Source organism: Microtus pennsylvanicus, chromosome 10 (genome assembly GCF_037038515.1).
Source record: "Microtus pennsylvanicus isolate mMicPen1 chromosome 10, mMicPen1.hap1, whole genome shotgun sequence".
Taxonomy (NCBI): Eukaryota; Metazoa; Chordata; class Mammalia; order Rodentia; family Cricetidae; genus Microtus; species Microtus pennsylvanicus.
The window spans coordinates 53,531,687-53,557,538 of NC_134588.1; the positions used below are offsets into that span (position 1 = coordinate 53,531,687).

General features: G+C 36.1%; 2 protein-coding genes across 5 annotated transcripts in view; both read right to left on the reverse strand.

The window, feature by feature from the left end:
- Positions 1–25,852, reverse strand: part of Rabgap1l (RAB GTPase activating protein 1 like) — a 599,727-nt gene that overhangs the window by 366,510 nt on the left and 207,365 nt on the right. The gene's annotated exons all lie outside the window — the stretch shown is intronic.
- On the reverse strand, positions 12,120–17,099 carry Gpr52 (G protein-coupled receptor 52). The gene is made up of 2 exons (XM_075988378.1): positions 16,404–17,099; positions 12,120–15,327 (listed from the first exon to the last, which is right to left on the reverse strand). The coding sequence occupies exon 2, from the start codon at positions 15,114–15,116 to the stop codon at positions 14,031–14,033; it is 1,086 nt and encodes a 361-aa protein (XP_075844493.1). The 5' UTR covers positions 15,117–15,327; positions 16,404–17,099; the 3' UTR covers positions 12,120–14,030.

Below are 25,852 nucleotides of genomic sequence, written 5' to 3' on the forward strand. Positions count from 1 at the left end.
TGGCTATAGCAGATGGGGCAGATAGAAGTTTTATTTTGTATTACAGTTTTGGTACATAGGCTATCAACCTTACTGTTTTGAGCCTGAGACAAATCAAGATGTCACAGAAAGCATACATGGTTGAAGGAAGTTGCTCATCTCATTATGGCCAAGAATCAAGGAAAAGAGGACAGGGTCCTATAATTCCTTTCAAGAGGAATGTTCCCACAGACCTAAGACCTCCTACTAGAGCCAAATTCTCAAAGTTCCCACCACTTCTCAAACTATTATGTTGGAAACAAACCTTGACTAAAAGGGCCTCTGGGAATATTATGATTCAAACTATAGAATGATGTAAAAAAAATAAAATATTTTTACTTTGTTCTTTTGCTTATTAGAAAAGAGTCTCACTATGTAGTGTAGCCTGGCCTCAAATTTATGGGTCTCCTGCCTCTCTGTCCCAAAGTAAAACTGTATTTGTAAAAAGCATAAAGGTCATACAGATAGAAAAAATGAAATTAAGCATTTTTAAAAATGTATTCATTGAAAATAAATTTGGCATGTTAAAATGGATATATAATATAGTTAGTTATAACTTTAAATCTGATTTACTTTCTTGGATGAATAAACCATAGTAAAATATATAAAACAAAAAAATAATAGATTAATAGTCATCTATTATTGGACATATCACATGCAAAAAACATTATAGTCAGCTCTGATCCCAATTAAATAAGAATGTATTAGGAGTTTGTTCAGAGAAAAGCTGGTGATAATCTTCTAAGTCGAATGTTTTAAGAATGGCTCAAGGTTTAGCAAATACTCGACAACAACAATGGTTCTATTAAAGTACAAAAAAAAAGCTCATGGGTAAAATAAAAATATAAAATTCCTTATATAATAACATTCAGAACTCAGATGTTCATTTTAGCTGAATATAAGAAAAATTACCTAAAAGCCACAACCAGTCCAATAATTACTTCACTTCCTTTAAGATGCATATTTAAGAACAGCTTACAAGTCCACTAAATGTGAACTCTGGAAGGAAAAATTGAATTAAGATGGACAGCTATATTAAGCAATCTTTCAAATCTCCGAAAATACTCCTTGCAAAAGCTTTTCTATTTATACACTATAACCGGAAAGCAGAGAAGAAAAGGATAGTCAAGTCAAACTCCACTCTTAGAAGAATTAGCTGAACAAACTGTAGGGAAGAGACTCAAAAGGAGATCACTTCCTACGTATAACCCCAGCAGCACAGACATTAAGGGCAACATTGAATAAATGGGACCTCCTGAGACTGAGAAGCTTCTGTAAAGCAAAGGACACTGTCACTAGGACAAAAAGGCAACCCACTGACTGGGAGAAAATCTTCACCAATCCCGCAACAGACAAAGGTCTGATCTCCAAAATATATAAAGAACTCAAGAAACTAGACTTTAAAATGCTAATTAACCCAATTAAAAAAATGGGGCACTGAACTGAACAGAGAATTCCCAACAGAAGAAGTTCAAATGGCCAAAAGACACTTAAGGTCATGCTCAACCTCCTTTGCGATCAGGGAAATGAAAATCAAAACAACTTTGAGATATCATCTTACACCAGTCAGAATGGCTAAAATCAAAAACACCAATGATAGCCTTTGCTGGAGAGGCTGTGGAGGAAGGGGTACACTCATCCATTGCTGGTGGGAATGCAAACTTGTGCAACCACTTTGGAAATCAATGTGGCGGTTTCTCAGGAAATTCGGGATCAACCTAACCCAGGACCCAGCAATACCACTCTTGGGAATATATCCACAAGATGCCCTAACATATTACAAAAGCATTTGTTCAACTATGTTCATAGCAGCATTATTTGTAATAGCCAGAACCTGGAAACAACCTAGATGCCCTTCAATGGAAGAATGGATGAAGAAAGTATGAAATATATACATATTAGAGTACTACTCAGCAGTAAAAAACAAGGACTTCTTGAATTTTGCATGCAAATGGATGGAAATAGAAAACACTATCCTGAGTGAGGTAACCCAGACCCAAAAAGATGAACATGGGATGTACTCACTCATAATTGGTTTCTAGCCATAAATAAAGGACATTGAGCCTATAATTTGTGATTCTAGAGAAGCTAAATAAGAAGGTGAACCCAAAGAAAAACATATAGTTATCCTCCTGGATATTGGAAGTAGACAAGATTGCCGGGCAGATATTGGGAACTTGGGGGTGGGGTGGGATGGGAGTAAGGGGAAATGGGGAGAGAAAAGTGAGAAGGGGAGGATGGGGGGAGCTTGGGGGAATGGGATGGTTGGGATAAAGGAAGCGTGGATATGGGAGCAGGGAAGTATATATTCTAATTAAGGGAGCCATCTTAGGGTTGGCAAGAGGCTTGACTCTAGAGGGGCTCCCAGGTGTCCAGGGAGATGTCCCCAGTTAGTTCCTTGGGCAGCTGAGGAGAGGGAACCTGAAATGGCCCTATCCAATAGCCATACTGATGAATATCTTGCATATCACCATAGAATCTTCATCTGGCAATGGATGGAGACAGAGACAGAGACCGGACTGAGCTCCCAAGGTCCAAATGAGGAGCAGAAGGAGGGAGAACATGAGCAAGGAAGTCAGGAATGTGAGGGGTGCACCCACCCACTGAGACAGTGGGGCTGATCTACTGGGAGCTCACCAAGGCCAGCTGAACTGCGTCTGAAAAAGCATGGGATAAAACCGGACTCTCTGAACATGGTGGACAATGAAGGCTGATGAGAAGCCAAGAACAACGGCACTGGGTTTTGATCCTACTGCATGTAGTGGCTTTGTGGGAGCCTAGCCTGTTTGGATGCTCACCTTCCTAGACCTGGATGGAGGGGTGGGGGGGACCTTGGACTTCCCACAGGGCCGGGAACCCTGACTGCTCTTTGGACTGGAGAGGGAGGAGGAAAGGAGTGGGGCGGGGGAGTGGGGAAGGAGTAGGGAAATGGGAGGCAGGGAGGAGGCGGAAATATTTTTTCAATAATAATAATAATAAACACCTCTAAATAAATTTACTTCAGCTCAACAAATAAACTACTTACAATGCAGAGATCACCTTGTACAAGCTTAAAACTAATGTAATATTCACTGTAGACAAAGCATTCCAAGGGCCACTGTAAGATCTCCACATATGGTCTTCATGTTAGTGAATCCTAAATCCCACACTAGCCCTGGGGTCCACATTCTCAACAGCTGAAGTCTTCGTATCCATGAACAGGCCTCAAAGCTTCTGGTGGTTTTGTTCAGTAGATTTTGCCTAAGTGAGCCCCCCCTATCCAACACACACACACACACACACACACACACACACACACACACACTCACACACATCTTTAGACGCTATCACTGCTACAACAGAGGCAGCATTACCGAAGGGAAAATACTACCCTTTCTCAAAGTATGGTGCACACCAGATACAATAAAATAGCTGACAATGAAGACCAAATTAATACTGGAAGAACAGCAATAGCCGACTTCAATGTCTCAAAGAATACATGACTTTAATCACCAAAGAAGCAGCACTGAGTAAATGGAAATTAAAGTGGGAATATGACCTCAGTCCAAAAATTTTTCAAAAACTTATTTGTATCAAGATACTTGTTTTTGCTTTTATTTTAAGTTCTGAAAAGAAAGCACAATATGAGAATTTCTTGTAGGATTCAGAAAGGGATATACTGAAAACTCAGGAGCCTAATTGCATTTGTTCTATAGGATTGCTGAGGGTGAAGCTTCTTCAGAAACTCTGAGCTTCGTGCACAAATAGGTAGGAGGACTCAATGATTCCCTCTGAACTCTTTTACTTAAACAAATTCAGCTCTTTTTGGAAAAAGAATTTAGGAAAATGGAGAATAATCACAATTTTACTTAGTATTCCTCTTTTAAAACTACAAAAATACTACATATGGATAAAGTTTTATTTATAAAGATTTTCATGAAGAATATGCCATAAGATGAATAAATGTTTAAGATATAAATAACTACATCTTAAAATCCCTGCATTTCAAAACTCCTACTTCATAGGGGGTGGAACAAAAGAAAACCAGAATCAGTGGTTATTTTTCTACCTAATTATATCAGGTGAGGGAACACTATATGATCTACTCTCTCTCATTCTATTTAAAATACCCCAGATTTTTCTTCTGAAGCAACATATCCTTGGAGATCAGAAACAAAAATGACAGAGAATCTCAGTTAAAGAGAAAAAAAGAAGATAGTTATATAAAGGAACAGGAGTTAGAATCTAAGGATCAATTCACAGGGATTAACAACACAAACTGTTACAGAGTTGTGAGGAACCAGAATGTGTATCTTATAAAAAGGCAAACTGGCAGGTATATTCAGGGGGAAAAAGAAAATGTAATTTTAATCAATTCATCTCTACAAGCAATCGCTGGTTTTCTCTTAAACAACTATACCTTGCTTGCGATGGAAAAGGTAGGAGGACTCAATGATTCCCTCTGAACTCTTTTTATTAAAGATAAACTAATGAAGGGGAATCACTGAGGAGCTAGCTGGCTTGAGGGTAAGAACACTTGTCACTCATGCAAAAGACGAAGGTTCCATTCTCAAACCTACATGGTGGCATCGGATTCACTTTCAGGATTATTAGATAACTTCTTTTGAGAATTATGCACAGAGTGCATATACTTTCTTATAGACAAATGCACACATAAAATAAAATAACTATTTTCTTTCAATAATATTTTAATCCAAAGCAATAAATGAAACTTTCTTTTAAGGTGAGTTATTTCTATCCTACCCAAGATGATCATGGACTGTGAGAAGGCTCACTCCTTACCCTTGCTCCCACCAGTCTACCTTAGTGGCTAGGACTACAAGGCATGCACCACCATGCCCAGGCTCCTAATCTTTTTTTTTTAAGAAAACACACAACAAAGGCATTGTTTTAGTTACTTTTCTATTGCTGTGATAAAAACATGACCAAAAGCAACTTGTGAAGGGAAAGATTTATTCCATCTTACAGTCTGTAATAATCTAGGGAAGTCAGAGCAGAAATTGATGCAGATGCCATGAAAGAGTGCTGCTTACTGTCTTTCTCCTAAGGACTTGGACATCCTGCTTCCTTGTAGCACCCAAAACCACCAGTTCAAAGGTGGCACTGCTCACAGTGAGCCAGACCCTGGACCCTCTCAAATCAATCATCAATCAAAAGAATGTGGCTCGGACTTCCTCACAGGACAGTACGGTGGAAGCATTTTCTCAATTGAAGTTCCCTCTTCTAAAAGGACTCTAACTTATGTCAAGTGGACATAAAACTATCCAGTACAGGCATTAACATATCCACTGAGATTTACATGGTTCAAATAATGATCCTACTATGTGAGTGACGTGAAATAATATTTAGTGCACAAAACCACATACAGATGTTTGCTTTCATTACAGTGCACCAAGTTATCAAAATAATTATCGGCATCATTTATTTTCTCAATCATTTACTAAACTTGAAGAAAATCAGTTTTTGATGGGTCAGCTTAAAACTATATTACTAGCCAGAGAGAGAGAGACAGAGAAAGACAGAGACAGAGACAGAGAAAGAAAGAGAGAATATTAACAAAATTACCAAGATATTAAGACTGTATAATTTTGAGTAAAAATATACTATTGCTCACTTGAAATTGCTTTCTATTCTCATTCATTAATAACATCAGAATTAATTTGGCTGATGATTTTATAAAAATATTATTCTTAAATAGGAGTAAATTTATTTTCTAACTTACAATCTGTCAAGAACCTACTAAATCTATGTAGAATAACAAATTCTATTAGGTCATACACATTTTAGAACTGCATACAAGTTTGATATTTATAGTGCTCAATTTTCTGTTTTACTACTTAATGAGGTACTGCAAAAGAGGCTTGTCTATAAGCAAGTCAGCTGTTTAAGGCTATAATAGTTTCATTTCCTGATGAGAAGCTCAACATTTCTGATGTTTAAAACTTATAACAATGTTGCAATGATTTCATATTTAAAATATTATTATATCAATAGTTAAACAGAAATTTTCATAAGCAAAAGAATTTCTCCAATACAAATCTATACACACACACACACACATACACACACACACACACAGTGTGTGCAGATAAACTGAAACCTAGTTAGAAAAGCTTCTGAGCTTCATTTACAGTGAGCCATTTGCCTACGGATGAGCTGCTGGGATCAGAGAAGAGGAATCAATAGGTTTTTTTACCCAGATGCCTTGCAAAACTTTCCATGTTCGTTGTAAACTAGTGCTGTCTTACACAGGTCTTGTTTAGGTGACCATCTTGTTGGACTGGACTTTCACAGTTGTAACTTCCCTGTTATGCCTAGACATTTCAATTTACAGCCTTTTAAGAAGTGTTTTCATTATCCTTGAGAGATAATGATATGAAGGCTCAAATTTACCAACCCATCTGGTAACTGAAGAGTGATAATACAACCCAAGCAGCCTAACTCCAGAGCAAGCAATTGTCAGCACACTACACTCCCCCATGCGCTGTCAAAAGTCATGTTTGCCTTGAATATCTGTAGCTCTGATAGGTAGAGGTGTCTTCATTCCTTCCAGTCATCATTTCTTCAGTTAATGCTTTAAAATTGATTCCCTTTTTAAATAATCTAAATCCTATGATTATTTATCTTAACAAGTTTGCTTTCTCTATTCAATAAATATCTACTATGTAAATATGCATGTCTTGGTTTTGGAAGCATGGGTACTTTATTAAAATATATTTTATGATTTAAAAAAAATGAAAAACTTTTCAGAATAGCAAACTCTTCAGTGTATACTTATTTTTCTCAGTCCTAAAATCGAGGAATGATGGTTTATGTCTTTGAGCCCAAAATACTCAAGATGTTTAAACACAGACAGGGTCACAAAGAGTGCAAGGCCAGCTGGGCCACAGAGTGAATTCAAGCTTAGTCTGAGATACAGTGTGAGTGAATCTTCTATTGTGACTTGCTTTACCTTGGCTGATAGAATCATATATAAAAATGCATTGTTATTAAAATATAAATATGGTTTTCAAAAATGGGGAACTAAAAGTAGAATTCTATTATCTAGAAAACACAGTTAATAAAGCCAAGAGATTCTATTTCTCCGGTGCAGAATCATTTGTTGCTAAAGATAAGAAAAAATGCAGAAAGATGCATTCAATAGTTCACTAAAAGCAGAGACTGAAATAATTTCAAATTCAGTGATGACCCCAAACTGTTCAGGTTAAAGCAAAAATATATCAAAAACACCTAGTATTACAAGTTTTCAAGAGCCAGGGAGGGAGAAAGGAAGGAAGACAGGGAGGGAGGGAGGGAGGGAGGGAGGGAGGGAGGGAGGGAGGGAGGGAGGGAGGGAGGGAGGGAGGGAGGACAAAAAATACCAGAAATAAATATTTCAGAAATCACAATGCTATATAAAGTGTCTTCATAGGGAGATATTCTGACATTATTAGTTACTTGTTATATTAACAAAAACTGGCTTATGAAATTCAGAATAATTGTAACAACAGGGTCTGTATGTGTGTTCAGAGAACAACTTTTAGAAGTCCATTCTCTCCTCACACCATGTTCATCTAGGGAATTTAACTCAGGTCATTAGACTTGGTGACAACACACTAAGCAATTTTACTGGCCTCTCAAAATATTTATACTTTTAACATTTAGCGAAACAAAAATTTTCTTTCCCTGATCATAAAATAATTCCTCATTATACAAAAGAAACAACAGAAGACTATCAAAGAACAAAACATCATAATATCTTAATATTTATAATCATTTTATACTACTTAAAATAAAGTTGTTAATATTTTAAAATTATGAAGCAAAACTAGCATTAGAGAAAACATTCATCTTCAAAAATATTAAAAAGAAATCAACTTCTCCACTATAATTGTTTCGTTTCCTCAGTAGTTACTTATTTTTCTTAATCCTAAATAAAGTGGCTGTTTATGAAAGATTTATTTGTATTTAATGGGTATGCTGTTCTGCCCGCATGTATATCTGTGCATTAACATGCGCGCAATGCCCTTGGAGTCCAGAAGAAGGCGACGAATCCCCTGGAACATGAATTTCTAAGTATTTACTACCAATTACTCTGGTTTATGCTGTCCTATGGATTTGAATCCAGCGCTCTGTGCATGGTAGGACGAACTACATCCCTAGCTATAAAATAGCTTTACACAGAGAAGAAAATCACTCACAGTAAATACAAAACCTGCATAGCAATGACCCAACAGTGTAGACCACTGCCCAGTGACAGTCCTGGCTGAGCATAGGTGACACTTTGCTCAGAATATCTGTCACATTGTCAGATTCCTCATATCTTGTTCTTTTTTACTCTGCTTATTACATAGTTGCACCTTTCTCACATCTAATGATGAGAGAATGGGGAGGATCTGAGAAAATCCTTTTAAGCCAACAATCTCATTTATATTTAAAATTATACAATTCATGGTATCTGAAGATTAAACAAGCTTACTAATAATTGAAAAATATATGTGACAAATATATCAAATCCTATTTTAATAAATGACAGTTCATATTGCAAAAAATAGTAAGATAATCCTTATTTACTATTGTAAGCCTGTTGTTAAAAGATTGTTTTAAACATTAATTAATACACAGAAATAAGAAAGCAATCTCTGGCTCACACCTGACTGTCAAACAACTGCTTGTGGGAGATCTTTAACCACAAATAACTATTCCTGGGGAATATGTCTTCATACGCTGTGGACTTTTCTATAATTAAAAACATCTAAGTCTAATCCAAAATCTGGCTTTAAAACACCTTTAAGCAGGAAAAGATGGTATCTTTTAAGCCTAATTCTGAAAGGATTAATTCTGTTTCAGTCATAATTGGTTAGCTTTCAGTTGTGATGGTAATAAATGTGGGAGCAAAAACTTAAACAGCGCCGGGCGGTGGTGGCGCACGCCTTTAATCCCAGCACTCGGGAGGCAGAGGCAGGCGGATCTCTGTGAGTTCGAGACCAGCCTGGTCTACAAGAGCTAGTTCCAGGACAGGCTCCAAAACCACAGAGAAACCCTGTCTCGAAAAAAAAAAAAACTTAAACAGCAATTCAAGCATTCTAAATACTTTTTATGCAAAGCCATGCTGAGTCCTCACATTTTGTAACAAGAGGAACCAGCCTCTGATTTTTGTCAATGAGAAAACTGAGGTCTTGAAACAGTTAGTATCAATCCAAGACCACTGAGCTAAGATTCCAGCCCAAGCTTCTATGTTAGTGATATGCAAACACCTCAATACCGCAAAGCTGTAGAAACATTATTCACATAATAGAATCTCTGAGTAATAAAGTACACTATAATTTCTGACTCTCACTTATAAACAAACCAGGTAGGTATTACAAAATACAATGCCATGATAGGAAATATATATCATATTTCTTAACCCATTCTTAACAGATTAAAAGGACAGTCCTGATTTATCATCTTGTTATGTAAATATATATAGAAATACAACAAAAAGAAGGAAATTGCAGAGTCCAGAGTGTTCCTCACATAGTCCCTTTCACTATATGACAAACGTTTTAATATATTTTTATAAATCTTTGAGAACATTATTTTTAAAAGAAAATGAAAAAACTTTTTTTTTTAAATTCAGTAATGTACATTTTTCAAACAGCAAAAGTTGAAATTCTCTGTCCCCTGATAAAATTTCTGTTTCTGAGGCTCTGAGGCAAACACGGTTTAGAAAATGTACTATACTATGTACATTTAGTGTGTCTGGTCTTTAGCCAGGCCCCAAAGAAAAGTTAAGGACAAAACGGTTTAAGAGGCAGACAGCAGGTAACCACCCTCCTTGTCTTGTCAACCAGGAAGCCCACCAACATCATCTAAAGAGCTGGAGAGAGAGTTGAATTTCTGAAGTGCTTGCTGCACAAGCATGAAAATCCAAGTACAGTTAGTTGCCCCTCATCCACATAAAAGCCAGGTATAAGGGTATACCTGTAATCCCAGCACTGGGAAGGCAGAGATAGGAGGGTCCTTAGAGCTTGCTGGCCTGAAAATCTAGCCAGATTCAATAAGAGACTCCCATCTCAAAAAACAGGGTAGATTGCTGGCAAGATGATTCAGTGGGTAAAGGCACTTTCTGCCAAGCCTGATGACTGTTAGAACCCACATAGCAGGAAGACAGAACTGACTCTCACAAGTTGTTTTCTGACCTACACATGTGTACCATGGTGCATATGTGTTTGGGGACATGCATGTGCAGACACAAACACAATTAAATAAATGGAAAAAAAATCAAGTAAGATAGAAAGCAATTGAGGGCTGGGCAGTGGTGGCATATGCCTTTAATCCCAGCACTCGGGAGGCAGAGGCAGATGAATCTATGTGAGTTCGAGGCCAGACTGGCCTAAGGTTCGACTTCCAGGACAGGCTTCAAGGCTACAGAGAAACCCTGTCTCAAAAACCAAAAAGGAAAGAAAGAAAGCACTTGAGGCCAGGTGGTGGTGGCGCACACCTTTAATCCCAGCACTCGGAAGGCAGAGGCAGGCAGATCTCTGTCAGTTTGAGGCCAGCCTGGTCTACAAGAGCTAGTTCCAGAACAGGCTCCAAAGCTACAGAGAAACCCTGTCTTGAAAACCCAAAAAAAGAAAAAGAAAAAGAAAGCAATTGAGGAAGACATACTATGTCAACCCCTGGTCTCCACATAATTATATGGACACGTGTTATCATATGCACACATGAACACCTGTAGGCATACATACAAACATTTTTAAGAAGTCAAGGGAATATATGGATTCCTCCCCAGGACCATGAGCAGAACTGAAGAGTTGGCTGATGTAGCTGATGGTGCAGCCCTGAGATCTGTGATCCCAGGGAGTCCTGGAGGAAATACATAAGAATACTACAATATACTTCAATTATATTTATACTCTCATTCCTCCCCACCTACTCCCAGGCCCTTATATCCACAGATAATTGAAACTCTCACATCTCATCAAAAACGTTTCTTTTTGTGGCAGATGGACAACATTGCAGAGTCACAACTAGTCAAAAATCAGAGAACAGCTGAATATGAAGAGCCTCTAACTAAGCCGTGTGAAACACAGTCCCTACAAGAAAGATTGAGGAGATGTCTTGGGAGAAGAAGCAAAGGATTTCAAGAGCCAGAGGAATGGGATTTCTGCTGCAAGATAGTATCTCCTTTATTAAAAGAAAGTCCTTGTTCACCCTTGCCCTTCAAAAAAGTTCAAAGAGCTTTGAAAAAGCTATTCAAGGAAAATTTATCACAAATGATCAAAAATCAAGGAGTTAGTATGTCCCCAGAATTCTAGTTTGATTACAAAATACGTTGGTAAGGTTGAAATTAACAGGATGAAGTTTTAATAAAAGAAGTATATGATATCAAAGAAAATGACAGTCCACGGGGAAAAAAAACTGAGGCAAAAGACAGCACTGAAAAATAAATGATGCCTAGAAAAAAATTGAAGTAAAGGGCACAGTGAGAGATGCAGAGGTCTGAGAGCTTGTCTAAACAGCAATGCAGATTGTAATTCAGCCTTTTTACTAAGCCAGGTGTAGACAACTGTGTAGTACGCTGGCAGAGGACACAGGCTTTGACATCAGGCCAGAGAAGTGTGCAGAAGGCTCCATAATTGGATGAGCGATCGTGAGTGAGTCATTTTTCCTCAGCTCTAGACTGAAATTAACTGTGATTTGAGCAAAGGCTGTAGAGAGGATTAAATATTATAATACACATAAAACCTAACACTGAGCCTAGCACAAAACTACTTAACGTTACAAGGAAATGTTAGGAGAGGGAATATCTCCAAGATTTCTGTCCAAACCTCTAAATTTCTATAAACATTGATTTCTTACTGTGTATGTATGTCTGAAGGGGTGTGTACAGATGACTGTGGTTGTCTGCACAGGACTGAAGAGGGTACTGGATCCACCAGAGTTGTTGTATTACACTGCCCCATTGGGTGCTAGAAATGGAAGTCAAGTCTCTGTAAGAATGGTAAGTGCTCTCAACCACTGAGCCATCTTTCCAACCCCTCTAAACTATGCTAAATTAAACAAACCAAAAATAGATTCCTGTAACATATGCATAATATTGGAGAATTTATTTCTCATATTTGAAGAGTAAGAAATACTAGTTTAAAAGGTACAGTTCAATTCATCTAAGATACTACTGATAAACAGGAAACAAGAGTCTACACAAATCCCAGAAATGGAAGTACAGAACAATCCGATTCTAATCTCCCAACAAATAACTCTTGTTCCTGGTGTTTTAGTAAACTGATACAAAGTCTGGTTTTAATATATAGAATACTATTTTATTTTTATTTCAAACATTTCTTACATATTTAAAAATATACAGGGGTTAAGAACAACCTCAATAAAGTGACAACATTTCTTTAACAGACTTTTAAAGTCAAAACACAGTGTGCAGACATGGTTGGCTTCTATGTTAGAGTCATAGGCACGCTTCATTAAATGTTTTTCATAAGACAAATTAAAAAAATCTTAAGTGCTAAGAAGAAAAATTCTAGCAGTGTAATAGAAATTTTTAAAACTTTTCTAGCAAGAATTTAGGATAAAAATATAAGCTGCTCTGTTCACATCTACTTTATTATGGCAGAACCTAAACTCCCAACAACTTATTATTTACTCTCAAGTAGCCCATTACAAAATTAGTTAATCTCCACATTTGAAAACAGACCATTATAAAACAAATTATTAACATCTCTAAACTGCTTTTCGTAAGTATACTGCATCACCAGCAGCACTAAGAAGGCAGCTTCCTCTACTCTAAATATCTAAACAACTACACGAAAGTATTTTCCTTTCAAAATAAGTCCATACATATGGTTCCAGTGTTGACACCTTAAACAACACACACACACACATATGTATATATATTAGGCACAAGACACATAATATGATTTATACTTTTGTAAAAAAAATATGGACTATGTAACTACATACCATAAAAATGAGTAGTGGACGTGAAATAAGTTGTTACAAACCTAATACGCAATCTCAGTGTTTAACTTTTTCTAAAGGGCTTTATGAGTAGCACAAAGAGTGATATTCATCACAGGTGAGTATTCTGCATCTGCGTTAGGAATATTCTGGGCTTTATAGAGAAAATATAAAAACCTTACTATAGCAAAAAAAAAACTTTAGGCACATGAACAATCTTCAAAGAAAGCAGATAAAAAGTTTCAAAAATCCATCAAAGTATTAAACACAATCTCTTAACTACTAGATTTCTTTGTTAGAAAAAATACCTTAATTAATACCTTGACTCCCTTATATAGAGGATTCGTTCATCAGCTAAGACACTTACAGAGTTTGTTTCAGAGGAATCAAATATTGATTTGGCAATTGCAGGTGTTGGGGAGAGGGAAAGAAACCAAAAGTCCTTTTACAGAAGAAAAAAAAGATATTGTTCCTTTCTGTTTGTAGTGGAGAATCTATGCTGTGAAGAAGATGACAAGAACATAAACACGTGTGGTATGAAAAATAATAAAACGTAACACTTACTGTGAACCCTCCCTAAACACAACACAATTGATGTAGACTGCATGTCTCAGTACTATGATGGAAAGGTTATACTTGGCCTCATATATGTAGTTCTTGCACCTTTCATGAAGGACAGGTTAGTAAATAATGAACAACTACAAGTACAAGTAGTAAAAACACAGAATAAGTCTAAAGAAAAGACAGAGACATAGGCAGAGAGAATATAGAAAAAGAGATGCTAAGAAGCGCTCATATTTTGCAGATTTGAAGTATCTCTTCGATCCTCAGTGATGAGAATCAAACACTGAACACATATTCACAAGCTATAATTCTCTTACGAGATTATTCTCCATACATCCTTTCCTTTTGCTTTTTTTCTTGCACAAAAGGAAATAAAAGAGACCTTTAATGTCATTCCTCACTTTTTAGTCAACTATTCACATAAACATTTCTCTAGGGCAAATTTCCAAATAAATCAAGAATACAATCCAAAACCACTGTCACATTACATTTGATTTACTGTGCAGTTCTCTTCAAATGGAACAGGAATTTGCCCGTCTCCTGGGCTTGGGATCCTGTGCTTCCTGATCCTTCACACACACACAAGATGTGCACATTGTTTCAGAAAGTCTTCGGAGGCCAAGGCGGAAAACACTGTTGGAGAGGCTGTATATTACACAGTTACAAAAACTATTGCTTATAGCAAGCCAAGTGGTTAAGAAGGACAGTGTTGGATTGTCCAAGACACGAGAACTTTCTAGAAGAAAGTAAATAATATACGGAAGCCATAGCATGTAAAATACACTGGTTATCCTAAATAAAACCATGGCATAGCGACGATCGGGGCTGTGTCCTGCCTCTCTAGAGGCATTTACCTCGTGACTAGGGAATCGGGCCCTCCGGTCATTTATCTCTTTGGTGTGCTGCCGGCAGATTTTGAAAATGTGAAAGTAAGTGAAGCAGACAACCAAGGCAGCAGGAGCATAAAGTAAACAGACAATAAAGCATGTAAAATAGGCACTGGTGAGCCAAGATGTGGCACACCATTCAAAAATGTCACCGTGGTAACCAGGTTTGCCCCAGCCAAAAAAAGAAGGCAAAAAAATTAGGCAGGAATAAATCCAAATCATAATAATGCAAACTCTCAGGCGACAAGGGGTGACCAATTGATTGTAGGAAAGAGGCTTGGTTATTGCAAGATAGCGATCCACACTGATGCAAGCAAGACAGGCCATAGAAACACTTTTTAGAACTGAGATAATATATCCAAACACCTGGCAAGTCAATGACTCGTGGACACCTGTAGAATAATGTAGAAGAGACAGAGTAGGAACCAAGCAGGTAACTCCAACGAAGAGGTCAGCATATGCCATTGTCTGTATGAAATAGCTGGTAGTATAATGATGTAACAGTGGAGCACAATGAAAGACAAAGATGACTGTTAAATTCCCAGCGATGATTAGAAATGTCAGCAAGACAATAACAACTGTCTCAAAGATGCAAACATCCTCCACACTGTAGTGACCAAATCCAAGTGGGCAGGAATGATGCTCGGACATATTCACAATGCCACTGCTCATGTTCAGGATCCTCCATTCAGTCCACTTGGATTCATTCATGGCTTGGAATTAGGAAAATTTGTAGCTTTGGCTGCAGCAAGCAGGAGCCCGTGCCAGACACTCTGCAAATCAGTGTCTGAGAACCTGCTTCAGTAGAAAGTGCCAATGCCTGTATTACAGCTGAGCATTTCACAGTGTGCTCAGGTCTCTTCATCAGCCTTAGGTCACCAGTGACACATCTCAGCTTTGGGGGATAAAGGAGGAGGATGAGCTAGAAAGGTGAAAAGAGGTCTCTTGTTAGCTCCTTCCAGTGCTTTCAAGCAACTTTTGGACATACAGGCACTTCTAGAGAAACTGGATTTATTAGCTAGTGCTATGAAATATAAATCTGTAAAAAAATAAAAAAATAAAAAAACAATATTGTCAAGGGAAGAAATGTTTCTCTCAAGATACAGTTTTTTAGAGATCAGCTAGAAAGAAAAATAAAAGAAACAGTCTTAAACTGCCTAAGGTCTCCTGTTTCAACTGTGATGAACTACAATAAAAAAATGTATTCATATCTTAGAATTCAAATAATTAAGATCTTAGTTTTAGATGAAAAGCCAAGAAGAAGTTCACATGATAAAAAGTGTTCTTGGCCTCATTTCACATCTAATACTGATGGAAAGACTTTAGGAACCATTTTTCTTTCATTTTTTAAAAGGTAAGAACAATAATTCTATAAAGGCTAATTACAAAAGAACCATTTGTATGGACACAATGAGGTACACAGGGATAAAAATCAGGTTCCAGATTGCTATATAATGCTTATGAAAATAAAAGATAATTTAAAGAAGAGAAAATATTACACAATAAGTTAGTGTAATAACACCTAAAACTAAAAGCAGAATAAACGTCTAAAGTCCTAATTCTCTATTCATTCTTTGAACATTTATATGAAATTAGCATTAGACCACCACAGTTGCTGATATGCTGACAGCAATGCAATTTATATCTCTTCTATTTCAAAATAAATCTTTGTTATTAACTTCAGCTTCTATAACTAAAAATAACTTTCATTATTTGGTAGGATACGTCCTTGTAAAGAAGCATAATAAAACACATAGCTCGAAGTAATTCCTCACATATTCAACAATACACATATATCATAAATGTAGATGACATTTATACAGAAATAGAAATGTCCCTAAATGCTGAGCACATTTCACTAAAGATGCTGCTAGTGTCTGTTAATTAAGTCTTTCTAGTAGGTTTCATATTCAAATTTGTTACAGTTTTCCTATTTCCATTAGATGATTAACACATTAAATCATTATTTTAACTAAATATTTGAAAGTAGAAATTTACCTTGTTTTATTATATTTGCAGTTATTAAGCAGCCATATGTTAAGAAAATGCCTCTTCTGTTTCTGTATTCTATTTTAAGCAAAAACTCAATTAAAGCAGGACCATCAGGTAGGCTGGGAAATAGTCTTTGTTTTAAAATATCTCACCACATCAAGATGTGTTTAAATCCTGGGCTTTGACATACTGTGATTCTGGCAGGGCAGAATCCATCCAAAAGGCTTCCAAGGTCATTCTGGCACCGGGTTAACATTTGCCAAAGTCTTTCCCCCAAGTACAAGCAATTCAGGGAGTCTCTTGTCACTCTTTGTTGGCATAGCTTTTCAAGAAATAGCATGCGCTAGAAATGAAAACATTTTCTTAATAGAAAGCATTCTTCTCAAAGTTATTTTCTCGTGCAGCAACACACCATTCAGGGAAGTCCTTCTTTTATGTCAGCCACAGAATACTCCTCCTTGGACATGCTGAGTTTCACTTATCACAAAATAGTTCTCTTGTTACAGGAATAAGGTAATGCTTCTCATGCGAATTCACTCATATCAGCTGTGAAGCAGGGCTGCTTGATTCAGAAGTCCGATTTACTGTGATGCAGTTATCAAGATGCTGCCGGGAGAGTCTTTACAGTTTCTCAGTCTCACTGCTTCCACCTGAGCCAGAGTCTGCTCCTCCTCCTTATCCAGAGCTGATGCAGAAGAACTCACCATCAGAAAGGTGACTCGGTCCTCCTGCCCCAGTCAGCACAGCCAATGGCTACTGCAGCTGAAACTGTCACTAGGTAACAGTTGCCAGGCACTTGCAGGCTTATAGACTTAGTCTGTGAGCTCCGATCAAGATTGACAAAGAAAGACAATGAAACTGACCAATCCTTTTAAGATGTAAACAGCATTTAATGGCTTCTGAAGGCATTCTTTTTCCAGCATTTGTAGAAATTATTTCTTATGTATAGTGCTAGGGAAACAAAACTGGCATATACTTTTAAACCTCGTAGAGAAAGTACCACAAGGTACTATGACACTAAAAAGTCAGCAGTAATCTAATACTCTTTGGCTGAAAAAAAAACTTATGAATTATTAAAAATCATTTAAGTCCTCATGAACTAAATTAATACAACTACTTCTTTTTACTATAAGGTAAATGATCATATTTTAAATAAGAATTAAAAGTCATTTACTCATCTTTCCAATACATGCCCCCACACACATGAATTTGCTGAATTTGGCACTGACCTGCACAACAAAACACCAGGAAAGAACCGTGACAGTGAAACCTGTCTGGAGAAATACCTAGGTCAATATGATCTAAGAGGACAGGGACATCAGAATAAATAGAAGCACTTAGTCCATGGTAATCTGTCTATATCAACTATGTCAAGAGGTAAAAAAATTAATATCCCACAGTGCTTGAGCTACATATATTACATATGTAAGTTAGCAGAAGCAAAAAAAATTGCCCAAGTATTTGGTGTATATTAAAACATTTGTATCTAGGTTTACTTACTACATGCAGTCATTCATTTATTTTAAACTTATTTCTCATGCTTTATTACATCAAAAGAAAACCCTACCAGAAAAAAATTTACAATTGTCACAGGATTAAAGCAAATTAGGAAAATAAAAATGCAATGGAAACTAATACATATTGAAAACATGCCCTATATGCCAGAAAATGTGCTGTGTGCTTTTATACTTTTTTTCTTCATAAAATTCTTAAATCTCAGAACTGAAATGGCTCAGCAGATAAAAGACATTTGTTACCAACAACCCTGACAACCCAAGTTTAATAAACATCCATGACACTGAGGAAGGACAGAAGAGAAATTCACAAGTTTTCCTCTGATTCTCACATGAGCACAAGTATGCCCACACACACTAACTTGATCTACTCCCCCCCTGTCTTCCCTCCCCTTTTTCTCCTTTGTTGTGGGAACTCCTTCAGCCAGTAGCTTTTAAGATACTGGCCCACTTTGGGCATGGTCTCATGGACTATAAGTGCAGATGAAAAGTGTGTGAGGCCACCCTTTCCTGCTGGATTTGGTTCCAGATCCCAGTGCATACAGAGGACTGCAGATCGATAATCTTACTGTGAGTTTATCTACAAATAAATACACTTTTGTTATACTCCATCCTGGGTGATTGTGGGACTCTTTGATACTACTACACTCCTTCACCCTTTGCCTTGATCCCTTCTTTCTTTCTCTCCCTCATTCTCCCTCTTTCAATAAATAAACATTATATATATATATATAAAACTATTTTTAAAGCTCAGATATCTACGTAATCAGTATAGTAACTATTTCCCAAATAAGCAAAGTGGGGACTACTGAAGGAAAACATGGTTTGACTACAACTACAGAGGTAAGAAACTGGGACTAAAAATTGTCAAAACTGTCATTCCTAACACCAAACCACTAAATCCCATTCTCTTCTTTCTTCTAATGTCTGTCATTTAGAAAAATCTCTTCATGTTTTATAAAAATGACTTAAAAAGGATAGAAAGCCTACTCTGTCCCCCATGTTAAACTGTTTTTTAGTTTTTGTTTGTTTGGGTTTTTTTTTTGTAGAAGACCGTGTTATTTTTAAAATCTTCATGGGTGGTCAAATACAGAAAGATAAGTACACCTTTCAACAGAAATATTTATGAGACAAATTAGAAAAGTAAATCTTAGAATAAATACACTCAGTTTTGTAAAGTTAAAATTTAAGTATATTGCAAGTTACAATGTATTTTTTTATAGAGAAATATTGGATTTACACAGATACCTAAAACCATTTAAACAAGGTAGCACAAGAATGAGACAGATTTTCCCTGTGTAACCCTGGCTGTCCTGTAATTCTTGCTGTAGACCAGGCTGGCCTAGAACCCAGGGAGCCAGATGCATCTGCCTCCCTGATGGAATTTAAAGAATGTGCCACCATGCTTGGAAAGATGAGAATACTCTTAATTACAACAATAAATATTCAAAATAAAATTATATTTGATAAATATTTATGGATGTAGACATGTTATCCATTCCACACTAAGAAAAGTAAAATATTAAGCTTTACTACAAAACAATTTTAAAAGGCCAAGTGCTAGGGGCTAGAGACATACCTCAGCAATTAAGAAAGCTTATGGCTCTTGTAGAAGACCTGGCTTTGGCTCCCAGCACCCACGTGGCCGTTTGCAATCACCACAAACTCAAACTCCAATTCTGGGAAATTTGATGGCATCTTTTGATCTGGACAGACTCCTAAATATACAAGTGCAAACTGCATACACTAAAGCACAAATGCATAAAATTAAATTAGTAAATCTAAAAGGTCTTTTTTTTAAAAAAAAAAGTGCTCTTAATATTATTAATACTCAAGTTAACAAAATTTAAATCTTTTTTAAAAGACACATTTCAAAATAGTTTTGAATTATAGTATCCCTAAAATTATGAAAATGGTGAGCAAAGGTGCAAGCTTTAATCCCAGCACTCTGGAGGCAGAGGCAGGCGGATCTCCGTGAGTTCGAGGCCTGCCTGGCCTATAGGAGATAGTTCCAAGACAGCTAGGGCTGTTAAACAGAGAAATCCTGGAGAGAGAGAAAGAGGGAGAGGGAGAGAACAAACAAAAAATCTTTTATAGAAATTAAAGTGCTAGATTGCTTTAATTTCATATATTTCCAAAACATAACACTAGGAAGGATTTTATTCTAAAAGTATTGCAAGCAATCCACGGTTGCATAGGCTTCCAAGATAAAAGGTAATGGTGGGAAAGAGAGTTCAGAAAGCAGTGCTTTTCACCCACTAAGCCTTCATCCTTCCTTCAACTAGCTTTAAAAAAAAGTGTTAGAAGTTCTAGTAAGGCATACTCTCCTTTATAATAACTGACTCACTAGCCCCTGAATTTTTTTGTATCAGTTTTTCTGGTGTGGTAATTACAGGAAATAATTTAGAATGTGGAGCTTCAATAACAAAAGAGCAGTTACATATAATTACATAGCACATCACATATGCCATTTTTTCTTTTTAATTCAAGAGCCAGTCTTCTCATTTTAGAGGTCTGGTGTCCCTGCTACTAGTCATCATCACTACCATCTACTTCCCTCTCCTTTCAATTGACAAGTGTTAACCAGGAATCATCTCAGAAATATCTTAAGTTAAGCTTACTTTATACTTACTTCCTAAAAGCCCAAACTAATTTATTAAAAGAAACACCATTTAGTATTTACATATTATTTACCTTATCCTATATTTTATTTTATATATGCTGTTTTATTATTAAAAATCCAAACAATGTCCTAGAAAATAAAGTAACTGTGATAGTTTAAATGAGAATAGTCCCCATAGGCTCATGTATTTGAATACTTGGTCAACAGTTGGTGGAACTGTTTAGGAATAATTAAGAGGTGTGGTCTTGTTGGAAGAGGTGTGTCACTGGGGCCAGGCTTTGATGTTTCAAAAGCCCACCCCACTCCACTCCTAGTTAGCTCTCTTTGTCTTGTAACTGTAGATCAAGATGCAAGCTCTGAGTTACTGATCTATCACCATGTCTGCCTACCTGCTTCCATGCTCCTCACCATGATGGTCTTGGACTCATTCTCTGAAACTACACCCACCCCATTCTTTCTTCTATAGTTGCTTTGGTCATAGTGTCTTATCACAGCAAGAGAAATATAACAGTAAAGGCAGAAATTAGCTATTAATGCCAAGTAGGATAAATAACAAACGGTGACTTCCAAAGAACCACATGAGCAGTACAGTAACACTACAAAGAACTGGAGAAGATAAATTAAATGTCATGTCTTAAGATATTTTAAAGGAAGCAAACAGTGTGTGGATTCAGACTTTAATTCCTCAACTATTCCATTTCTCTGTCTCCACTGTCATGACCTTAGGAAAACAGCATCACTTTTAAATTAGACAATTGCAGTGGCTTCCAATCTGGTCTGTGTTGATCGTAGCTTCTCTTCAATCTGTTATGCACAAAAATGAGTATCTTTTCCAAAATTCAAACAAAACATGGCACTTCCTTCCTTAAAATACTTTAGTTTAATCTGCATTTTATAAAAGGTCCTATAAAAGCTAGTCTCCATTTAACTGTCTAATCTCATTTTCCTTGTAAATTATCCAGGTTACACAAACTCCCCACACCTTGTCACTATACGCCCCAAACCCACATAAACTCACTGTGTTCCCTTCTGCCTCAGAGTACTCACACCAGTCGCTCAATATCCGACCACTTCCCTCATTCAATCTTTCCACCTTACTCCAAGAAGGAAACCTTCTCTGAGTTCCCACAGAGTACCATATTCTATACTTATCATCATTGTAATTATTTATTTTATTCATTTTTTCTTGACCAAGCTGAAGTCGCACAGGGGGAGCAAATATTTGCTTTGTTCATCATATCGAAAGTGCTGGTATTAGACTGCTGGGCATTGGATAGCAGTTTAACAAACATATGTCTAACATCATTAACTTTTATGTGAGACAATTAGTACAACAGAAAAATGCAGTTCTGTAAGATGAAAATAGATCAATTTCATTACAATCCCTTGCATAACAAAGACTTCTAGGAAGAAGTAAAAAAATATGACCAAATTGCAACAGAGAAAAGTTGATCTATTCATATATTCAAATACTAGATAAGTATTAGTAATTTATACATCTATTTAAACCCAACTCTATACCAATGTTTGAAAAAAATCATTAAAACTTGACCTTTAGACCTGGAAAATAAGGGAGATTCAGGTGGCCTTTAAGGACAAACACTAGTGATATTGGAATGATAAAATCATTCTGTGTTTTGAATGGTGCAGCTGGTACCATTGTGGGTGTGATACTGTACTACAGTTCTGTGACATGTTATCATCACGGAAATAGAGGAAAAAATGCCTGTAAGCCTACCTGTTGTTATTGACATATACATCACAATCCACAACAAACATTAAATAAAAGTACAATTAAATGCAAAAAGTTAAAAATACAACAAAAAACTTGCTTGCATTTAAAGAGTTTAAATTCTAAGAGCTAGAGACAATATTCAGTGGTTAAGAGCACTTAAGACTTTTGCAGAGGAATGGGGTTCCATACTCAGCACCAAATGGCTGGTTAGAACCATATGTAACCCCAGTTCCAAGGGATCAGACATCCTCCTCTGTGCTCCATAACACCAGGTATATGTGCATGTGTATGTATACACACACACAGACACAGACACACATGCATACATGAAGGGAAAACAAACATACTGATAAGACAACAAACATTATTTTAATTTAAAAAGAAAAAAGAGACGAAACTCTGCCATTCCCAGTTTTCTAATCTTAATACACATACCATATGTTATCATGCCTAGCAAAGAACCTATAAACCAGTCATCATTTATGTATTCTTATCACTTGGGCTTTGGGTATGATAGTTGGAAATATTATACATATAGAAAGAAGGACCTAGCTGGGTGGTGGTGGCACACTCCTTTAATCCCAGCACTCGGAAGGCAGAGGCAGGAAGATCTGTGTGAGTTCGAGGCCAGCCTGGCCTACAAGAGCTAGTTCCAGGACAGGCTCCAAAGCTACAGAGAAACCCTGTCTCATAAAACCAAGAAAAAAAAAAAAGAAAGAAATGGAATATACAAGCATGAACTTCCATGCACCCTGTACTGAAAGTTTCAGTCAATATAATAAACAAGAAAATGAAAAGCCATTCAGGAAAGCCATAATTATATGTGTGAAAAATATTAAAATAATTACTCCTAACCTACAAGGAAATGAATACACTTTGTCAGAATATGAGGCATATCATTACTATAGAAATGCAACAAAAAATGGAAGTAAAATACTAAACAATAAATCATTTAAAATAGGCTCATGCAGCAGAACACAAGGATACATCTAATAAAACCTGGAAGTCTCTATTCTGAGAATTGCAGAATGCCACAAAGACAAAGCTAAAGGTTTAAGGATATGGAAGGATATACCATCCTTATGCTTTTGAAGACTTGCTATCATTAAGTAGACCAGATTCCCACTAGTTGATCTACTGCATACTCACATTAAAATCTAGGCAGATTTTTTGGTAAAACAAGCTAACTTCTGATTATAAAATCTATATATAAACACAAAGAATTTTGAATAGTTGTTGTAAAATAATCTTCTAAAAGAAAATAAAAACAAAATTGGAAGACTGGCACAACCTGATTTCAAGACCTACTTTACAACCATGGTACAAGAGATTGGCCTCATACAGATCTGTAAAACAGTAAAAGCTAAAAAACTGAGACCAGAGCTTTTGGTCAGTTGAATATCAGTAAGATCTTTAAAACAAGCCTGGGCTTAAGGAGATCTTTTCAGTAAATAGTAGTTAAAAAGTTTGGAAACCCATTGATAAAATATGAACTAAGGTCATCTCATACTACACATAAAAATTTATTTGTGGTGGTGGTGGCGCACGCCTTTAATACCAGCACTCGGGAGGCAGAGGCACGTGATTCTCTGTGAATGTTAAGTCAGCCTGCTCTATAAGAGCTAGTTCCAGGACAAGCTTCAATGCAACAGAGAAACCTTTATCTCAAAAAAAAAAAAAAATTACTTGAATGATATCTCAAAACATAAAAGTTTTAAAATATAAACAACTTCTAAAAGAAAATACATTACAGGAATCTATTCATGGCACAGAAGCAAAGTTTGAACTATAATAATAAGCTAAATTTTAATTTCCAAATTTCTTACCAAAAGAAAATCAGCAAGTGAAAAGACTGAATGAAGTTACTAACAAAACACACACCTAACGAAGGAATTTTAAAGTAAACTGTGGCTACAATACTGTTACTGACACTATAAATTAATAAAATAGAAAAAAATCAAAAATTATAATAATAAAGACTGATAGTAAAATTGTGGTTACCATGGACTGGCAACAGTAATGAAAAGATGGGAAGATGTTAGTCAAGGAATACTAAGTTGAGAGAACTAAGTTTTGATGTGATATTGCCCAGCAAACTGACTACAGATTACCAAAATGTACCTTACTATTTTATTTTTAATTAGAAAAAAGTAATATATAATTCAGGCACCACCAAGAAAGTACAACTTTTCAAGAGATTTGTATGTTCAGGTTGAATTAGATTACAACATAATCATACATAATCATAAATGACTCAAAACACCATATAGTACCATCAATATGTACAACTTTTAGGGAACAGGAATGAAACATGCGTAGTATCAAGCCATTAATTAGTTCAAGGCTAAAATTAAGCAGTAATAAGATACCCATGAATTTACTACAGTAGATAAAATTAACAGAATGGCAATAAAATTTTCGGTAAGATTGTAAAGAACTGAAATTTCTACTAACTATTGGTAGTAGTATAAAATGGCCCAAATTTAGTAAATATAACAAAAATTTTTGGAAATCCTTATTGTAGTAAACGAATCTACACTATGGCCTACCAGCTCATTCCAAAAAACCTGCAAACACATCCACAAAATAATCATTAGATATCAAGTCTTACACACAAAATGTTCTTGGTAGTATATACAAAACTAAACAGCCCAAACTGTAAACAATATACACATTCACCAGCAAGTTTATACATAAAGAAACTTTGGTTAGCAACAAAAAAAATGAAAATATCACAAAAAAAAACACAGATGAACCTAACACTAAAGGGAAAAGTCATGCCTCAAAAAGCACACTTTACATGAAGTTCTAAAACATAAAATAAATTTTTGTTGAATTATAACAGAGCAGTAGTTGGAACAAAAGTGTGCTTTTGTGCACACATATGAACATGTATATACAAGTGTATGCATACATGAGCACAAACAAAAATTCAATAACTGACTGTCAAGAATTTTATAAAAGAACAAGATGAGGGAAACATTCTGTATGTTAAATGTATGATCATGTGCATGTATACATGGAAAAATGATGAAATAGTACATTTAAGCTTGGTATAAATTATTACCAAAGATAACCATGAACTTGTGAATTCACTTGTCTACAAGGAATGTTCATTTAACATTTGCCAAACAGTCTGTGATCATCACTGTTAACATCAATTGAAACACTGCCTCATAACATAACTTACCTTTGCAACTGTGGACCATGAGTGTGTATGTTAGAGACAGCAGGAGCAACGGGAGAGATAGAGACAGATCTGTTTCATTCTACAGGTGATTAGAAACTAAAAGTAATACACAGTACCCACCATTCTGGCTCTCTATGCATAACACAAAATAGTATCTTCTATTTCCTCTTTCAATTTATTATTTGCAATTTCCTAGAGGCTTAACACCTGAAAGAAAGCTTATGATAAATTCTTCTCAAAAATTACATAAAAGTACCTCTCTATCAGTAAAATGTCATAGTTTAGTCCTAGACTGCCAGTTATTTCTGGATAAGTGAAATGGCACCACTGCTAGTGTGACTAAAACACTGGAAGTGCATTTCAAAATAACATAGGAGAAAAATGCCAAGCTTT

What these genes read in the sequence shown, in the direction of transcription:
- Gpr52 (XM_075988378.1), bottom strand. Translation starts at nt 15,116, where the DNA reads ATGAATGAATCCAAGTGGACTGAATGGAGGATCCTGAACATGAGCAGT.